This window comes from Cervus canadensis, chromosome 27, assembly GCF_019320065.1.
Source record: "Cervus canadensis isolate Bull #8, Minnesota chromosome 27, ASM1932006v1, whole genome shotgun sequence".
In the NCBI taxonomy this organism is placed as follows: domain Eukaryota; kingdom Metazoa; phylum Chordata; class Mammalia; order Artiodactyla; family Cervidae; genus Cervus; species Cervus canadensis.
Window position 1 is genome coordinate 34,868,845 of NC_057412.1, and position 16,770 is coordinate 34,885,614.

Genomic DNA, 16,770 nt, shown 5'->3' on the forward strand with positions numbered 1-16,770 from the left:
TTCTCTCTCATACATGTCATGGATATTTTTCTTTTGTTATGTTTTTAAATTTTTTGGTGGTTTTTGAAGTATAAAAATTAAACTTTTTTAATTCAAATGTATCATTCTTTCAGTGTAATATATAGAAAATTCATCATCCCTCCAAGATTATATTCACTTGTACTTTCTTCCTAGTACTTTATGTTTTCATTTTTAATGTTTGAATCTATCTTGAAATTTATTTTGTGTAGAGGGAGCAGCCTTTATCCGGAACACAAGCCCCTGCTGTTTACTCAGTCACCAGGTTGTGTCTGATTCTCTGTGACCCCAGTGAACTATAGCATGCCAGGCTTCCCTGTCCTTCACCTTCTCCATGAGCTTGCTCAAACTCATGTGCATTGAGTCAGTGATGCCATCTGACCTTCTTATCCTGTCTCCCCCTTCTCCTCTTGCCCTCAATCTTTCCCAGCATCAAGGTCTTTTCCAGTAAGTCGACAGCCAAAGTATTAGAGCTTCAGCTTCAGCATCAGTCCTTCCAATGAATATTCAGGTTGATTTCCTTTAGAACTGACTGATTTGATCTCCTTGTAGTCCACAGGACTCTCAAGAATCTTCTCCAACACCACAGTTCAAAAGCATCAGTTCTTTGGCATTTACCCTTCTTTCTCTCACATCCATACATGACTACTGGAAAAACTGAAGCTTTGACTAGACGGACCTTTGTTGGCAAAGTAATGTCTCTGCTTTTTAATACCCTGTCTAGGTTTGTCATAGCTTTTCTTCTAAGAAGCAAGTGTCTTTTAATTTCATGGCTTCAGTCATCATCTGCAGTGATTTTGGAGCCCAAGAAAATAAAATCTATCACTGTTTCCACTTTTCCCCCATCTATTTGGCATAAAGTGGTGGGATTGGATGCCACCATCTTCGTTTTTTGATGTTGAGTTTGAAGCCAGCTTTTTCACTCTCCTCTTTCACCTTAATCGAAAGGCTCTTTAGTTCCTCTTAGCTTTTTGCCATTAAAGTGGTATGATGTCTGAATTTATGATATTTCTCCTTGCAATCTTGATTCCAGTTTGTGCTTCATCCAGCCTGGTATTTCGCATGTTGTACTCTGTATAGAAGTTAAATAGGCAGAGTGACAATATACAGCCTTGATAGACCCCTTTCCCAACATTGAAGCAGTCCATTGTCCCATATCCAGTACTAACTGTTGCTTCTTTCCCTGCATACAGGTTTTTCAGGAGGCAGGTAAGGTGATCTGGTATTCCCATCTCTCTAAGAATTTTCCACAGTTTGCTGTGAATCACACAGTCAAGGGCTTTAGCGTAGTCAATGAAGCAGTAGATTTTTTTTGGAATTCCCTTTGCTTTTTCTGTGATTCAGTGAATGTTGGCAATTTGATCTCTGGTTCCTCTGCCTTTTCTAAATTCAGCTTGTATATCCGGGAATTCTCGGATTCATGTACTGCTGAAGCCTACCTTGAAGGAGTTTGAGCATAATCTTGCTAACATGTGAAATGAGTGCAGTTGTACGGTAATTTGAGCATTCTTTGGCCTTGCCTTTCTTTGGGATTGGAATGAAAACTGACCTTTTCCAGTCTTGTGGCCACTTCCATGGTTCTCAGTAAATATCTGGACCCTGTCAGCAGGTCCTCACTCTTACATGTTGTCATCTACATATTCAGAACTCCAATTATTTATACCAAGTAGCATCTAGTTGCTGAAATATTGCATATAATATGATAAAATATGCCACGTGCTCAGTTGCTCAGTTGGTTCTGTTTGCAGCTCCTTGGACTTTAGCCCACCAGGCACTCTGTCCATGGAGTTTTCCACGTGAGAGTACCAGTTTGGGTTATTTTGTATTTTGTATTCCAGGGGATTGTCCCGACCCAGGGATCAAACCTGCATTGGCAGGTGGATTCTTTACCACTGTGCTCCCTGGGAAGCCCCGTGGTAGAATATGTAAGAGTTTAAAGATGATTTCTAAGATTCCTATCAAGGGTTGCAAGCAGAAGTTTGGATTGTGTAATTTTATTTGGGTCTTGAAGAAATTTGTGATTCCTGTATTTTCCCTGAGCATGATTTCAGGAATAGCCCACCTAGAGAGGCAGAAATTAGCATCAGTTTAAAGGAAGGAATTTTGGCAGCAAGAATTATGTAATATAATTTAAAATAGTAAAAAAAATTTTTGCCAGTATTTAAACAAAAAGAAAAATGTAGTCAGTACTCATGTGCTTGCTTCCCTAGGTTTTACTGATATTAACCTTTGGTCATCACATTTGTTTTTTTTCCTGAAGAAATGGATAAATTTTGAAGCTCTCTTCACCCTATTTATCTCCTACAACTTCCCACTAGCTACAACTAGTTTCTTACTCATCTGTGTTTTTCCTTGTCACAATTTAGCCTAACAAAGCTTTACTTCAGATTTATTAGTAAGTTGTTACTCACCATGGCTGTGTCTAAAAGAAGAGACTCAAATGTCACACTAAGCAGTGTGGCTTGTTGCTTTCTGTGTATCAGTGTGGTATGTGGTAAAACATGCCGTGATGTAGTATGTTATCTCTGCTAGGGGAAGCAGTCCCCTATAAACCATCTTTCTTGGTCTAAGTTAATGTAACTGTAAATCCTAGACTATTTATGGAAATTGCTGATTCTTATTTCTTAAGTAAGCTGTACATGCAGATTAGCAGGGATTATCTGATGTGCCACGGCAGAACTGGAACTTCTTACATTTCTTTTTTATCCCTTTACAGCTTCTTGTTTATTCATAGTAGGAACCTCAGAATTTTAGGAGAGAAAGGGATCTAGAGATATCCTGATTCTACCTCTTTATATTTTATTTTTTAGTTTTTATTTTTAAAAACAGTCTTTATTTTTAGATAAATTTTAGGTTTACAGAAAAACCGAGCAGAAAGTACAGCGAGTTCCCATACACCCTCCCTCCTCTTAATTTCTGCTGTTACTGGCATCTTGCATTAGTGGGGTATGTGTGTTACAATCGATGAACAGATAGTGACCTATCATTAACTAATGTCCACAGTTTACACTGTTCCTTTATGTTGAGGTTTTGTTTTATTTTTTTATAGTAATATGTTAGGAATGAACAAGCAGACAATAAGAATTTCATTTGATCAAGCTTCAAAGGCAGCATATGACCCTAAGTTTGGTTCCCTTTTTAGTACTTCATAAATTTAGATAGTGATTTTGCTGCAGTATTATCTTGAACGGTACAATCAGAATTAAAATACCAGAAAATAGTAATTATAAAATAATAGAAACATAAAATCACAACATAAATGGTTTGGTAAGTTTTTTCATTTCATTAATTCTCTTTGTGGTCGGTTTTTTTGTTTTCTCACACATACATCATAAGGCAGTATTTCCAGGTCCCTTTTCATATGTATTTGTTATTTGCTCATTGTTCCATGTAGTTTTAAATATTTTAAGTAATAAATACCAGTTCTGTTGTGTTCAATTTTGCTTTAGTTTTCTCAGTGTTCTGTTTTAACTTGCATAACATTTTTGAAGTTAGAAATATCTTTTATGTAATTATCTCATTTGAAGTATTGTCTTCCTTAGTTGACAGATGAGGAAGTTTAGAGTTGTACATGTTCACAAAAAACGTTCAAAAAATTGTAATAATACCATTCAGAAAAGATTCAGAATTCACATGTTTTCTAAGTTCAAAATGCTAGTATAATATGACTTACATTTCTGGCATATTAATTTATCTCTATATAAAAAAGGACCCTGAGATATAATGTATATAAAAGTCTTTGGCTCTCTAAATCCCTACTCTTTTTTCACTCAGAATTATTTTAGTTTTAAAAATATTTCTCACTGTTAATTATTGTATTGAAACCACAGCATGTAGATCTACTCAGAAAACTTCGATTAATGTAAGAAAATTAATGTATGTAATTTTAATTACATTATCTAATATTGAGCTGTTACTTTGATTTGAAGATTTATATAAGTTGAATCTGTTACAGTACAGTGTCAACTTAAAGTTGTATGTTTTAATTTTACTTACGTTTACTTAGCAAATAAAGTGAAAGTCGCTTAATCCTATCTGACTCTTTGTGACCCCCTGGACTAGTCCATGGAATTCTCCAGACCAGAATACTGGAGTAGGTAGCCTTTCCCTTCTCCAGGGGATCTTCCCAACCCAGGGCTCGAACCCAGGTCTCTTGCATTGCAGGTAGATTCTTTACCAGCTGAGCCACAAGGGAAGCCCAACAATACTGGAGTGGGCAGCCTATCCCTTCTCCAGCGGATCTTCCCAACCCAGGAATCAAACTGGGGTCTCCTGTGTTGCAGGCGGATTCTTTACCAACTGAGCTATGAGGGAAGCCCAGGGATCAGAAAATACATTTATATTGTTTCATTCAGTAAAAGTACAAGGTGTATGCTCAGCACATTTGATCCTGGGGCTGCAGAGTTAAACCAAGTTCTAGTTGAGAAGACTGAATTAAAAGTTACATGAGAAAGTTAAGGTTTGTTTGCTGTGATAACATGCCTGGTCCAGAAGACCTAGGAAGTTCCCAGCCTTAAAGGTCTGCTGGGGAGTGACAGAAGAGGAGGCTGCAAGAGTTTGGACTTGATTCTGTTTAAGGATTTTAAACAGAAAAATGTCACTGTTAGCTTTTTCATTAACATCATAATTAGATTTAATTAACAGCATGCAACTCATTACCTTAGTTAATCTACCTGTTACTAGGTAATCTACCTTGTCTTAGCTCTAACAAATAGGTTATGATTGGGATACACTGAAACGTGGGGAAAAAATATTTTGATGAAAATGAGCCAGACAACCTGACTCTCTGGTATATATCTGTGTGTGGGTATACATATAAATGTGGGTAAATTTTAGGATAAACAAGACTGTTCCAGTTGCCCTTTAAATTAATAATAATTGTTTTTACAAATCACTGTATTTAAACTTCCCATAGAAACTGCTGTTAATTAACTTACTAGCACTGTAACTTTGGGTAACTTTGATCTTCTCTACTTTCAGGGATGGTGTGAAAATAGATAAGACACATTATGAAATAAATTCAAAGCATTGGTATTGTAGGGTTGGTAAAAAGCTGAGAGCATTTATTTCTGAGGTACTTAATTGATGGCAGTTACCAAAAAGATTCCTTTATTTTGCAAAACTCTGTAGTGTTTGATACTGTTTGTCTCTTAACCCTTCAGGAAGCTGTTCCCATCCCAACATCATTATTGGTCTCAATTCTTTCTGGCTGCAATTGTAAGAGTTTCTTCAAAGGCTCTTAGGGTTCCATGTCCCCTGTCCCCTGGCTCTTCTTCCTTCTGTGCTCTTCCATCTATTCCTGCAGTTTTAATTAGCATGTATAATAATCTCATAATCTTGGCATATCTTTCCTCCAGCTTCAGACTTCAATGTGAGACACGCACTTCTTTCAACATGTGCAAAACTGAACCCATTAATCCTCTTCCGTTACTTAATCCCTTTCCATCTCTCTGGTCTCATTTTGTAGACTCCTTGTCTTGAATTTTATGCTGTAGTAATAGGTTGAGCTATAGTTTGAGCACTTACTGTGTGCCACAGGCACTGGACACTTTACTTGCATATCTAACGTAATTTCACCATATCCTATGGGATGGATATTTTTTTTATCCCATTTTACCGATAAAATTCTGAGAAGTTAAATAATGTGTCCAAGTCATATAGCTTGGAAATGACAGTTCTGGGGCTTGAACAGAGGTTGCTCTAACACCAAGCTTGTGAGTATATATCAGAATACCCGTTACCCCTATTTCTGATACTTATTACTAATACAAACATACTGTACTTCTTACAACAGAATCCTTTCCTTGTCATCCTTTCTGGTTTGGTATATAATTCAAGACTCAATGATAACTGTAAGAAGAGCAAAGTGATCACTTCCAGCTTCTGGGAAGGTTCACCTTATTAGCTATTTAATGGTACTTGTTTCTTAACTAGCAGTATGTCAAGTTCCCTTTAGGTTCAATACATAGTTGTATTGAGTTGTGGTTGTGTATGCATGTTCTCCTTTTGCTTAAGGCTGCTTTCCAGAGGTGTGTTCTTCATTGCCTGGATTTAGCATCTCAGCACCCAGTTCTTACCTTCTCAGCGTGGTGTCTCAGGCAGTGTTCTTAGTCTGGAACCTCTTCATACTTCCTCCTATTCTCACCTTCCCGTTCCTTGGCAAACTTGTGCAATTTGAGAACTTAGCTGAGGCATCATCACTTGTGTAAGAAGCTTCCCAGATCTTCTCCTGTATCTCTAGGCTGAATGAAGTCTTCTGCTCTGTATTCCCTGAGCATCTTGTGTATATGGATAAGGATTTTAAACTTTCATAGTGTCACAAGGTACAAATATTTGTTCACATTTTAGTCACTGTCATTAGAAGAGAAGCACTCTGGGATAGAAACCATGTCTCAGGCATTTGCTCAGGCTTTTTTGTGTCTCTAGTACTCAAATGCCTAGTCTACTTTTATTGATTACAACTGTCTATTTACATGACAAAATGTTTACCTTTATTGCTGCTGTCAACTTTGAAGACATTATAAACCTAAGAACACTGTATATTATTTTTTCAATTGAATAGCTAATGTATTTGATCAATAATCAGAAGACATAGTATTTTATTTCTCTGTTGTGACATAGCATCACAGCCAAATTGTTCCCAATCAATGATAATTTTTCATATTTCAAAAGCTATAATGACATATACATTTTGGTATATGTTAGATTGAACATATTCAGTGTTTAAGAGTTCCATAGAATTTTGAGTGATAGCTGATTGTTAGCTTTTTAAACCCATTCTGTTCTGAAAATATAAGTTTAATTCATTGTTATCAGACATAGCAGTAATTCATGATGTGATTTTCATTTGTCCTGCTAGTGTTATATTTTTTCATCAAGGATTTAATTACCTCAGATATTTAATTAAAGCCATGTTTTCATGTATATAGCATAATGATCTTAAATATTGACTATGTACTGGCAGGGATAGTCAACATAAAAATATAAATCCAGAAAGACTTATTTCGTGCAGTTTCAGCATGATTATAATTTTTCTAAGTGATTTTTATGTTTGGAGAACTTTTTTGTTTGAATCTAATATTCTGTTTTAAAAAAGAAAGCCTTTGAGATAAAATCGAACAACTTTCCTTGGTAACTGCTTTAAGAACAGCATTTCAAAACGTATTAGTTCAGTTCAGTTTACAGACTGCAGCACGCTAGGCTTCCCTCTCAATCACCAATTCCCAAAGCTTGCTCAAACTCATGTCCATCAAGTTGGTGATGCCATCTAACCATCTCATCTTCTGTTTTCCCCTTCTCCTGCCTTCAGTCTTTCCCAGCATCAGGGTCTTTTCAAATGAGTCATTTCTTCCCATCAGGTGCCCAAAGTATTGGACCTTAAGCTTCAACATCAGTCCTTCCATTGAATATTCAGGACTGATTTCCTTTAGGATTGACTGGCTAGATCTCCTTGCAGTCCAGGGGACTCTCAAGAGTTTTCTCCAACACCACAGGTCAAAAACATCAGTTCTTCGGCGCTCAGCTTTCTTTATAGTCCAACTCTCACATTTGTACATGACTACTGGAAAAAACGTAACTTTGACCACATGGACCTTTGTTGGCAAAGTCATGTCTCTGCCTTTTAATATGCTGTCTAGGTTGGTCATAGCTTTTCTTCCAAGGAGCAAGCGTCTTTTAATTTCATGGCTGCAGTCACCATCTCCAGTGATTTTGGAGCCCAAAAAAATAAAGTCTGACACTCTTTTCACTGTTTCGCCATCTATTTGTCATGAAGTGATAGGACCAGATGTCATGATCTTAGCTTTCTGAATGTTGAGTTTTAAGCTGACTTTTTCACTATCCTCTTTCACTTTCATCAAGAGGCTCTTTAGTTTTTCTTCACTTTCTGCCTTAAGGGTAGTGTCATCTGCATATCTGAGGTTATTGATATTTCTCTTGGCAATCTTGATTCCAGCTTGTGCTTCATCCAGCCTGGCATTTCACATGACGTACTCACATATAAATTAAATAAGCAGGATGACAATGTACAGCCTTGATGTACTGCTTTCCCGATTTGGAACCAGTCTGTTTTTCCATGTCCAGTTCTAGCTGTTGCATACAGATTTCTCAAGGGGCAGGTCAGGTGGGCTGGTGTTCCCATCTCTTTTAAAAAATTTCCACAGTTGTGACCCACAAAGGCTTTAGTGTAGTCAGTGAAGTGGAAGTAGATGTTTTTCTGAAATTCTCTTGCTTTTCCTGTGATCCAACAGATGTTTGCCATTTGGCCTCTGGTTCCTCTGCCTTTTCTAAATCCAGCTTGAACATCTGGAAGTTCCCAGTTCACATACTGTTGAAGCCTGGTGTGGCAGAAGTCCTGTTGGAGGAGGTTGCCATTAGCTCCATTTAGTCACCGAGCAGACGACCCACAAACTGGAGAACAGTTATACTCCAGAAGTTCTCACACTGTTGTAAAAGTTCTAGGGCCCATAACAGGTTTCCCAACTTGGGGATCTGGCAAAAAGACTGAGAACCTCCAGGGAATTTGACTTTGAAGACCAGTGTGATTTGATTACAGGACTTGCACAGGATTGGGGAAACAGACGCTTGGAGGGCACAAACAAAACCTTGTGCACACCAGGACCCAGGAGAAAGGAGCAGTGACCACACAAGAGACTGGCCCAGACTTGCCTGTGAGTGTCTAGGAGTCTCTGGCAGAGGCGTGGTCGACAGTGGCCTGATGCAAGGTCAGGGGCACTGACTACCACAGTCTTGGGAGCTGTGGTGTGCTGGCCTAAGTCCTTTTGAAGGAGGGAGCCATTACCCCTACTATAGTGTGGCCTGAGGCCAAACTACCACGGCCCCTCCTGTTAGCAGAAAACTGGATTAAAGATTTACAGAATAAAGAAAACCAACAGAAAATGGGGATTTGTCCCCCAAAGTAATTGTTTTCGTTATGGTGATGTTTGAAGCACTGTAGATCTTGGAATAAATTATTCAAGAGCAGTTGAATTAATGTTAATATTATGGTCTAATTCATTATATATTTAGAAACTTGAATTATCCAAAATATTATTTGTGCTATATCATCCATATTTTTGGATAGTCATTTATTATATTTTGTTTAGGAAATTATTTTGTACTTTAATCTTATACTTTGATATTTGGAAGTTATGAATTCTTCAGACAAAGTAGTAAAATTATACTCTTCATATCTCAAAGCTTCCTTAAGAAGTGAACAAAAAAAAAAAAAAAAGAAGTGAACATATTCTTCAGTTAGTGATGCAGGTAAAACTTTCACGTGGATAGAAGTACCTAGACCTCACATATTCCTCAGCTCTGTAAATTCATATTCTGGCATTTCCACCGACCCCATCTCTGGCTGACTGGGAATGGGGTATGAGAAGGCTGCTAAATGACTGACCACTGACTCAAGTGTAGACATACTTTTGTGTATTCCTCATGGTGGATATAGGGATGGTTGAAGCATTTAGAAAAGACTGAGGCTCCTGGATAACAAAGGAAATTGACATGAAGAGTTAATTTCACTCACAAAATCCACAGTCCTCACTCACCATGGCCTGCTAGGCCCAGCTGATCTGGCTTCTGATGTGTTTCCCATCTCCTGTCTTTCTTCCCTGCACTGCCATGACTGGGTTTTACCACACTGGCTTCCTTTTTGATTCTGGAACATTGCTGTGTCAACACCTCCCGACACACGCACCATGCCCACCGCCTTCGTGCCTCGGCCCCAGCTGTGCTCTCTTTCCTCCCTTCAAGACCTTGCTCAGACCTTACCTCCTTTCTCAGTGCGTCCTGCCCTGATCACCCTGTTTACACTTCTTTCCACCTCCACCCCCACTCCTGCTCCCCTTTATCCCTCTCTATTCTTTTTTCTGTAGTCCTTAATCACCTCTAACATAGGATATAACCTGTAATTTACTTATTTCTTATATTTATTGTCTCCTGCAACTAAAGTATAAGTTTAGAAAGGGAAGAGTTTATCATTTTTTGTTTTTCATTGTTGTTGTGATTATTTTAATAAGCAGGTATCTCAGTACCTAGAACACTGGTGTATGGTATACAGAAAATGTTTACTAACTATTTGTTTAATAAAGTCCAGCTCCAAGAAAGCCAGGCTTAGGCAGATGGAAAACACCCTTCTTGCCATCTAAGTTCTGTTTTTTTAACCCTTCTTGGAATGACTGCCAGTGAAGAATGACTGCACTTGGCAGAAACCCTGACTCCACTCCATGGGAATGTGGCCCAGTTTTACTGTGACTTTTCTCTCTCTATTCCCAAGTGTGTGGTGTTAATAAGTGGTCTCACCACTTGCTATACTAAGCAGTCATTAAGCCTGGAACAGAAATGGGCTTTAGTGCTGGACTGAATCCCCAGGATACTAGGAACTGTGTGGTAGGTTTGTTCCTTTATAACCTGTCCCAGGTTTAAGAAGTTCCTAGAAGTTAGGTGAATTAGGTTCTGGTTCTGACTGTAACCAATTCATTGTCTTAGCTTATGACTCTAGGCTGATGTTTCTTCAGTTGTAAGATTGAACTGGATTGTGTTTTTTCCCTTACTCTGTGAAGTTTAGCTATATCATCAGAAGCATTTTAAGTTTTCTAATTGAAGAACTCTCTTTTAAAATACATTAGCTCTTATGTTAATAATCATGTTACGGTACTATAAGATTTGTATTTGGTAAGGTGCTACATATAGAAAAACAACTGAGTGTACTAGTAGTGTATAGAACCTAACCTAATTCTTTTCTTATATAATTTCACTGGAAAAAACAAACTTTTGCTAATCGTTAGAATTCAGTTAACTAGAAAATTGAGTCTTTAGATGTGATAAATAATTCATGTTCTAGAATCCATCTTTCTCTCCCCCTTTCTCTCTTCTTCCCTTTATTTCTTCTCTATCCTTCAGGTTATCTACTGTACAGTTTCTGTTTTTTTGTGCTTAGAGAACAAAAGGATGGCACTTCACAGGTATTTTTCAAGAATTTTGCTTTTTGAATATATATTTTGTTCATCATTGTACCCCTTAGCATTCAGCGTATTGACTTGTACATAGTAGTTGCTTCTTAAGTATTGCTTGGATGAATGTATTTGCCTTTATCCCCCCCCCCCAATATTTAATTCACTCAGAAGGTGATTTTTTTTAATTTTTATTATTTTAAGAAAGGTGACTCTTGTGATGTTGGGACTTGATAATGCTGGTAAAACGGCAACAGCGAAGGGAATCCAAGGAGGTAAGCTGAAAAAAATTATTATTAAATTATTCTGATTTATTTATTTAAATTGTTTTATTACATATTCGTTGGGTAGAGATATTGTGTACTCTATTATTTTATATTCTTAGTGTACTTGTGTCTAATATGATGAATAGACTCTGGCTTAATAGTACCAGCCTGTTCTGTTTCAGATTTGAATGAATGCAAAGATATGGAGGCTCCTTGAGGTCTTTGGTCAGCTAGGAGGAGTCATAGCTGTCTTCTAGCTAGTAGGAACGAAAAAGTGTAAAAAGGACATGCCCCTGCTATTAAGGATGCATATTATCTACATTCTTTTGGCCAGAATTTAGTTAAAGAGCTACAACTCAGTGAAAGAGAGGTAGAAACATAGATAGCCAGGACAGCTTCTTTGTATCTCTTGATTTTTTTTTTTTCCAATATGATGTGTAATTTTTACAATTACGTTAAAGATACATTGAAGGGTTTTATGTCCTTTATGTTACATCTCATTGGATTTATTTATTTAGTGTTAATTTAATGCTCTGTAACTATAATATAGAAGTTGCTGTACTAGTGAGTTTGTTGCGTACCCGGAAGATGTAGCATGAGCCATGCATCTTAAAGGTATGAATTGGGAAAAAACCTAACGTATATTTGTTCCTGAAAATAAATGTTGCAACAAGATATCATACATGACAAATAGGGAACTTTTACTTGGGGAAGTTTATGAAAGAAAATTGACACCTTGCAAAACTTGTTGGAAAAAAATGTTTTGTCACCCCCAATTCTGTTTTATAATGTTAGATACAAACTATATGTTAATTTCTTTTTTTTTGGTACGTATTTCATGACGTGTGGGATTTTAGTTCCCCAACCAGGGATTGAGCCTGTCCCCCCTACATTGAAAGTACAGGATCTTGAACGCTGGACCATCAGGGAAGTCCAACAAACTATATATTATTGTTTGAAGCAGTCTTCTAAAGGCTTTTTGTACCCCCTCATGCTGTCACTTATGTTATATCCTCGAAGAACTGTCACCGTCTAAATCAGGGGCACTCAATATGTCAGCAAATTTGGAAAACTCAGTAGTGGCCACAGGACTGGAAAAGGTCAGTTTTCATTCCAACCCCAAAGAAAGGCAATGCCAAAGAACGCTCAGACTACCGCACAATTGCACTCATACCACACACTAGTAAAGTAATGCTCAAAATTCTCCAAGCCAGGCTTTAGCAATACGTGAACCATGAACTTCCAGATGTTCAAGCTGGTTTTAGAAAAGGCAGAGGAACCAGAGATCAAATTGCCAACAACTGCTGGATCATCAAAAAAGCAAGAGAGTTCCAGAAAAACATCTATTTCTGCTTCAATGGCTATACCAAAGCCTTTGACTGTGTGGATCACAATAAACTGTGGAAAATTCTGAAAGAGATGGGAATACCAGACCACCTGACCTGCCTCTTGGGAAATCTGTATGCAGGTCAGGAAGCACCAGTTAGAACTGGACATGGAACAACAGACTGGTTCCAAGAAGGAACAGGAGTACGTCAAGGCTGTATATTGTCACCCTGCTTATTTAATTTTTATGCAGAGTACATCATGAGAAACGCTGGGCTGGAAGAAGCATAAGCTGGAATCAAGATTGCTGGGAGACATATCAATGACCTCAGATATGCAGATGACACCACCTTTATGGCAGAAAGTGAAGAAGAACTAAAGAGCCTCTTGATGAAAGTGAAAGAGGAGAGTGAAAAAGTTGGCTTAAAGCTCAACATTCAGAAAACTAAGATCATGGCATCTGGTCCCATCACTTCTTGGCAAATAGATGGGGAAACAGTGGAAGCAGTGACAAGCTTTAATTTTTTGGGCTCCAAAATCATTGCAGATGGTGACTGCAGCCATGAAATTAAAAGACACTTACTCCTTGGAGGTTATGACCAACCTAGACAGCATATTAAAAAGCAGAGACATTACTTTGTCAACAAAAGTCTGTCTATTCAAGGCTATGGTTTTTCCAGTAGTCATGTATGGATGTGAGAGTTGGACTATAAAGAAAGATGAGTGCAGAAGAATTGATGCTTTTGAACTGTGGTGTTGGAGAAGACTTTTGAGAGTGCCTTGGACTGCAAGGAGATCCAACCAGTCCATCCTAAAGGAGATCAGTCCTGGGTGTTCATTGGAAGGAGTGATGTTGAAGCTGAAACTCAAATACTTTGGCCACCTGATGTGAAGAACTGACTCATTTGAAAAGACCCTGATGCTGGGAATGATTGAGGGCAGGAGGAGAAGGGGATGACAGAAGATGAGATGGTTGGATGGCATTACCGACTCAATGGACACGAGTTTGAGTAGGCTCCAGGAGTTGGTGATGGATAGACGTGCTGTGGTTCATGGGGTTGCGAAGAGTTGGACATGACTTAGTGACTGAACTGAACTGAATTGAAATCAGGTTTTGCAGGTTTCTTCTGTAAAGAGCCACATAGTAAATATTTTATTATTTTTTAAAATTTATTTATTGTTTTGGCCATACTGCATGGCATGTTGGATCTTAGTTTCCTAATCAGGGATTGAATCCATGGAGTCTTAACCACTGGACCACTGGGGAAATCACAGATAGTAAATACTAATATTTTAGATTCTGAGAGTTTACGGTCCCATTCCCAGCTACATAGTTCTGACACAGTGGTTTGATAGGAGCCATAGACAGTATGTAGAAAATGAACATGGCCATGTTACAATGAAACTCTCCTTATAGACACTAAAATTTGATGTGTTATGAAATATTTTTGGGAGTTGTTTTGGAATTATTTTAAAATGTAAAGCATGTTCTTAGCTTGAGGGCCATGTAAAAACAGGTGGCTATCCAGATTTGGCCTGCAGTCCATGAAGGCTTATCCAAACATCCTCTCTTTTATTCCTTCAAAACCTTAGGTTCAAGGGAACAGGATCTAGGAACTTGCTAATAAATCCATCTCATTATTTGGATGTACTTAGAATATCCTCTTTCCATCAGGTCTTTTTCTTCTAAATCCCACCTCCATATATCTATCAGTGTCATTTTCTGAGTTTAGAAAATGTTCAAGGTGTCACGTCATGAACAAAAAAGTCAAAGCTGCCTTCAACTTTGAGCTGCCTTCTGACTCTGTTTTTGTTCTTCATTTTTACTCCAGTGACTAATTTCTTACCTTTTTTTTTTCTTTTCTAAAGAAACCAGTTATATAGAACTACTTGGGAGTTTTCTTAGCATATAGGTTTGATTGAGCCTTTTGATGCCTTTGTTTTTTGCTTATACTGTTCCCATTTGCCTTATTAAAGAGAAATAAACTTTTCCTTAAAGACAGAATATCTACTTATCTCTAAAGACACTTGTTTGTCATGTAGTCTTCTTTATGAAGTCCCCTCTGGTCTCCTACTGCCCTCACCCCTTATCACCACCATGAATACAATTGGCTACTACTGTTTTTGTCTACTCCTGTTTGTATATAATACGTGTGTCAGTGCTTAACTGCTCCTCTGTTTATATCTCTCTACCTCTCCTACTATAAATCCCAAGGGCAGTTTTACTTGTTCTGGTGTCCCATTTGAGTTATGCCTTAGGGTATAGTAAGCTGTTTTTGTAAAACATTTCTCCCACGGCTTCTACTCTTTAGCTTATTTCTGGCTCTTCTCTCTATCTTTTTTTTTTTTAAATTAAATGAAAATTTTATTATATATTTCCTCCTTTCTTTTGAGATAATTTTCCTCTCTTACTGTATTATGATCAGCTAAGTCCAAACTCTAGTGTTTCGCCTATGATTTTATTACAGTTTCCTAATCTAAAAGTACTTCCCCTATCTTCATTTCATTCATTCATCTTTTCTTCTTCATGGCTGTCAAAGCGATTGCATTAATAGAATATAGGTTCGATTGTACTAACAAGCCTAAAATAACAGTGGCTTAACAAAGTAGAAATTTATTTCTCTCTCATGTAACAGCACAGGCAGAAGTAGTCTAGGGTTGGCATAGTAGCTGTATGGCATTAGGGACTCAAGTTCCTTTTCATATTTGCTTTGCCATTCCTAGTATTTTCCCTTGCCACCTGGTCCAGGGTGACTCAATACTACATATGTACTACAGCCAGAAGGAAGAAGTAAAGGATAAAGGGAGACTGTCCTCCTTTTTTTTTTCTAAAGTGTGTGAACCAGAAGCCACCATAGTTCACAGGCTGTTGGCTAGAACCTGTGGTATTCCGAGCTGGCTCCTACTTACTTATATTGGCTCATGAAATCAGGGAAAGCCAATTAGGTACCTCTTCGCCCAACTTTATGGTCAGGTACCTCATATTGGTAATTTCAAGTTGGCCATAGCGGTAGTATTTACAGCATGAAAATTGACAAATACTATACATATCAGAGTTCCACAGCCTCCAAAGCCAATTAAACATTTAACAGTGATAGCTTATGGTGAACGGTGTCAGATTCTTGATCTCCGAAGAAGATTTAGCTTTGGGCTTGATCACTCAAGAGCTTTTCTGTAGCAGAGTTTTATTAAAGTGTGAAAAAGGGACAGAGAAAGCTTCTAACATAGACATCAGAAGGGGTCAGAGAGTGCCCCCCTCACTAGTCTTTAGCAGGGGAATTATATACTTTTTAATTAATTATTACAATAAATCAAAATAATGTCTCAAGGTTGTAAAATTTTACCAGACCCACTCCCACAAGTTACATTTTAGGATAATAGGATTAGAATTTAATAATAGAAGGAACCTACCAGACCCACTCCCATAATATATGTTCTAAGATATCAGTAGTAACTAGTAACTGGTAATGCTGAAGAAGCTGAAGTTGAACAGTTCTGTGAAGACCTACAAGACCTTTTAGAACTAACACTCAAAAAAGATGTCCTTTTCATTATAAGGGACTGGAATGCAAAAGTAGGAAGTCTGGAAACACTTGGAGTAACAGGCAGATTTGGCCTTGGAGTACAGAATGAAGCAGGGCAAAGGCTAATAGAGTTCTGCCAAGAGAATGCACTGGTCATAGCAAACACCCTCTTCCAACAACACAAGAGAAGACTCTACACATGGACATCACCAGATGGTCAACACTGAAATCAGATTGATTATATTCTTTGCAGCCAAAGATGGAGAAGCTCTATACAGTCAGCAAAAACAAGACTGGGAGCGGACTGTGGCTCAGATCATGAACAACTTATTGCCAAATTCAGACTTAAATTGAAGAAAGTAGGGAAAACCACTAGACCATTCAGGTATGACCTAAATCAAATCCCTTATGATTATACAGTGGAAGTGAGAAATAGATTTAAGTGACTAGATCTGATAGACTGAGTGCCTTATGAACTATGGATGGAGGTTCGTGACATTGTACAGGAGACAGGGATTAAGACCATCCCCATGGAAAAGAAATGCAAAAAAGCAAAATGGCTGTCTGAGGAGGCCTTACAAATAGCTGTGGAAAGAAGAGAAGTGAAAAGCAAAGGAGAAAAGGAAAGATATTCCCATCTGAATGCAGAGTTCCACAGAAGAGCAAGGAGAGATAAAAAAG

At 37.9% G+C, this 16,770-nt stretch overlaps 1 protein-coding gene across 5 annotated transcripts in view; it reads left to right on the forward strand.

Annotated features, from left to right (window-relative positions):
- Window positions 1-16,770, forward strand: part of ARL13B (ADP ribosylation factor like GTPase 13B) — an 81,066-nt gene that overhangs the window by 7,617 nt on the left and 56,679 nt on the right. For 2 of the 5 annotated variants that reach the window (XM_043448634.1, XM_043448636.1), the window contains exon 2: window positions 11,178-11,248. The exons of 2 other annotated variants lie outside the window; for them this stretch is intronic. In XM_043448634.1, the coding sequence (XP_043304569.1) occupies window positions 11,178-11,248 (71 nt within the window). Of the gene's footprint in view, window positions 1-8,572; window positions 8,688-11,177; window positions 11,249-16,770 lie in introns of all 5 variants that reach the window. One more of the 5 variants, XM_043448635.1, reaches the window with a different exon arrangement.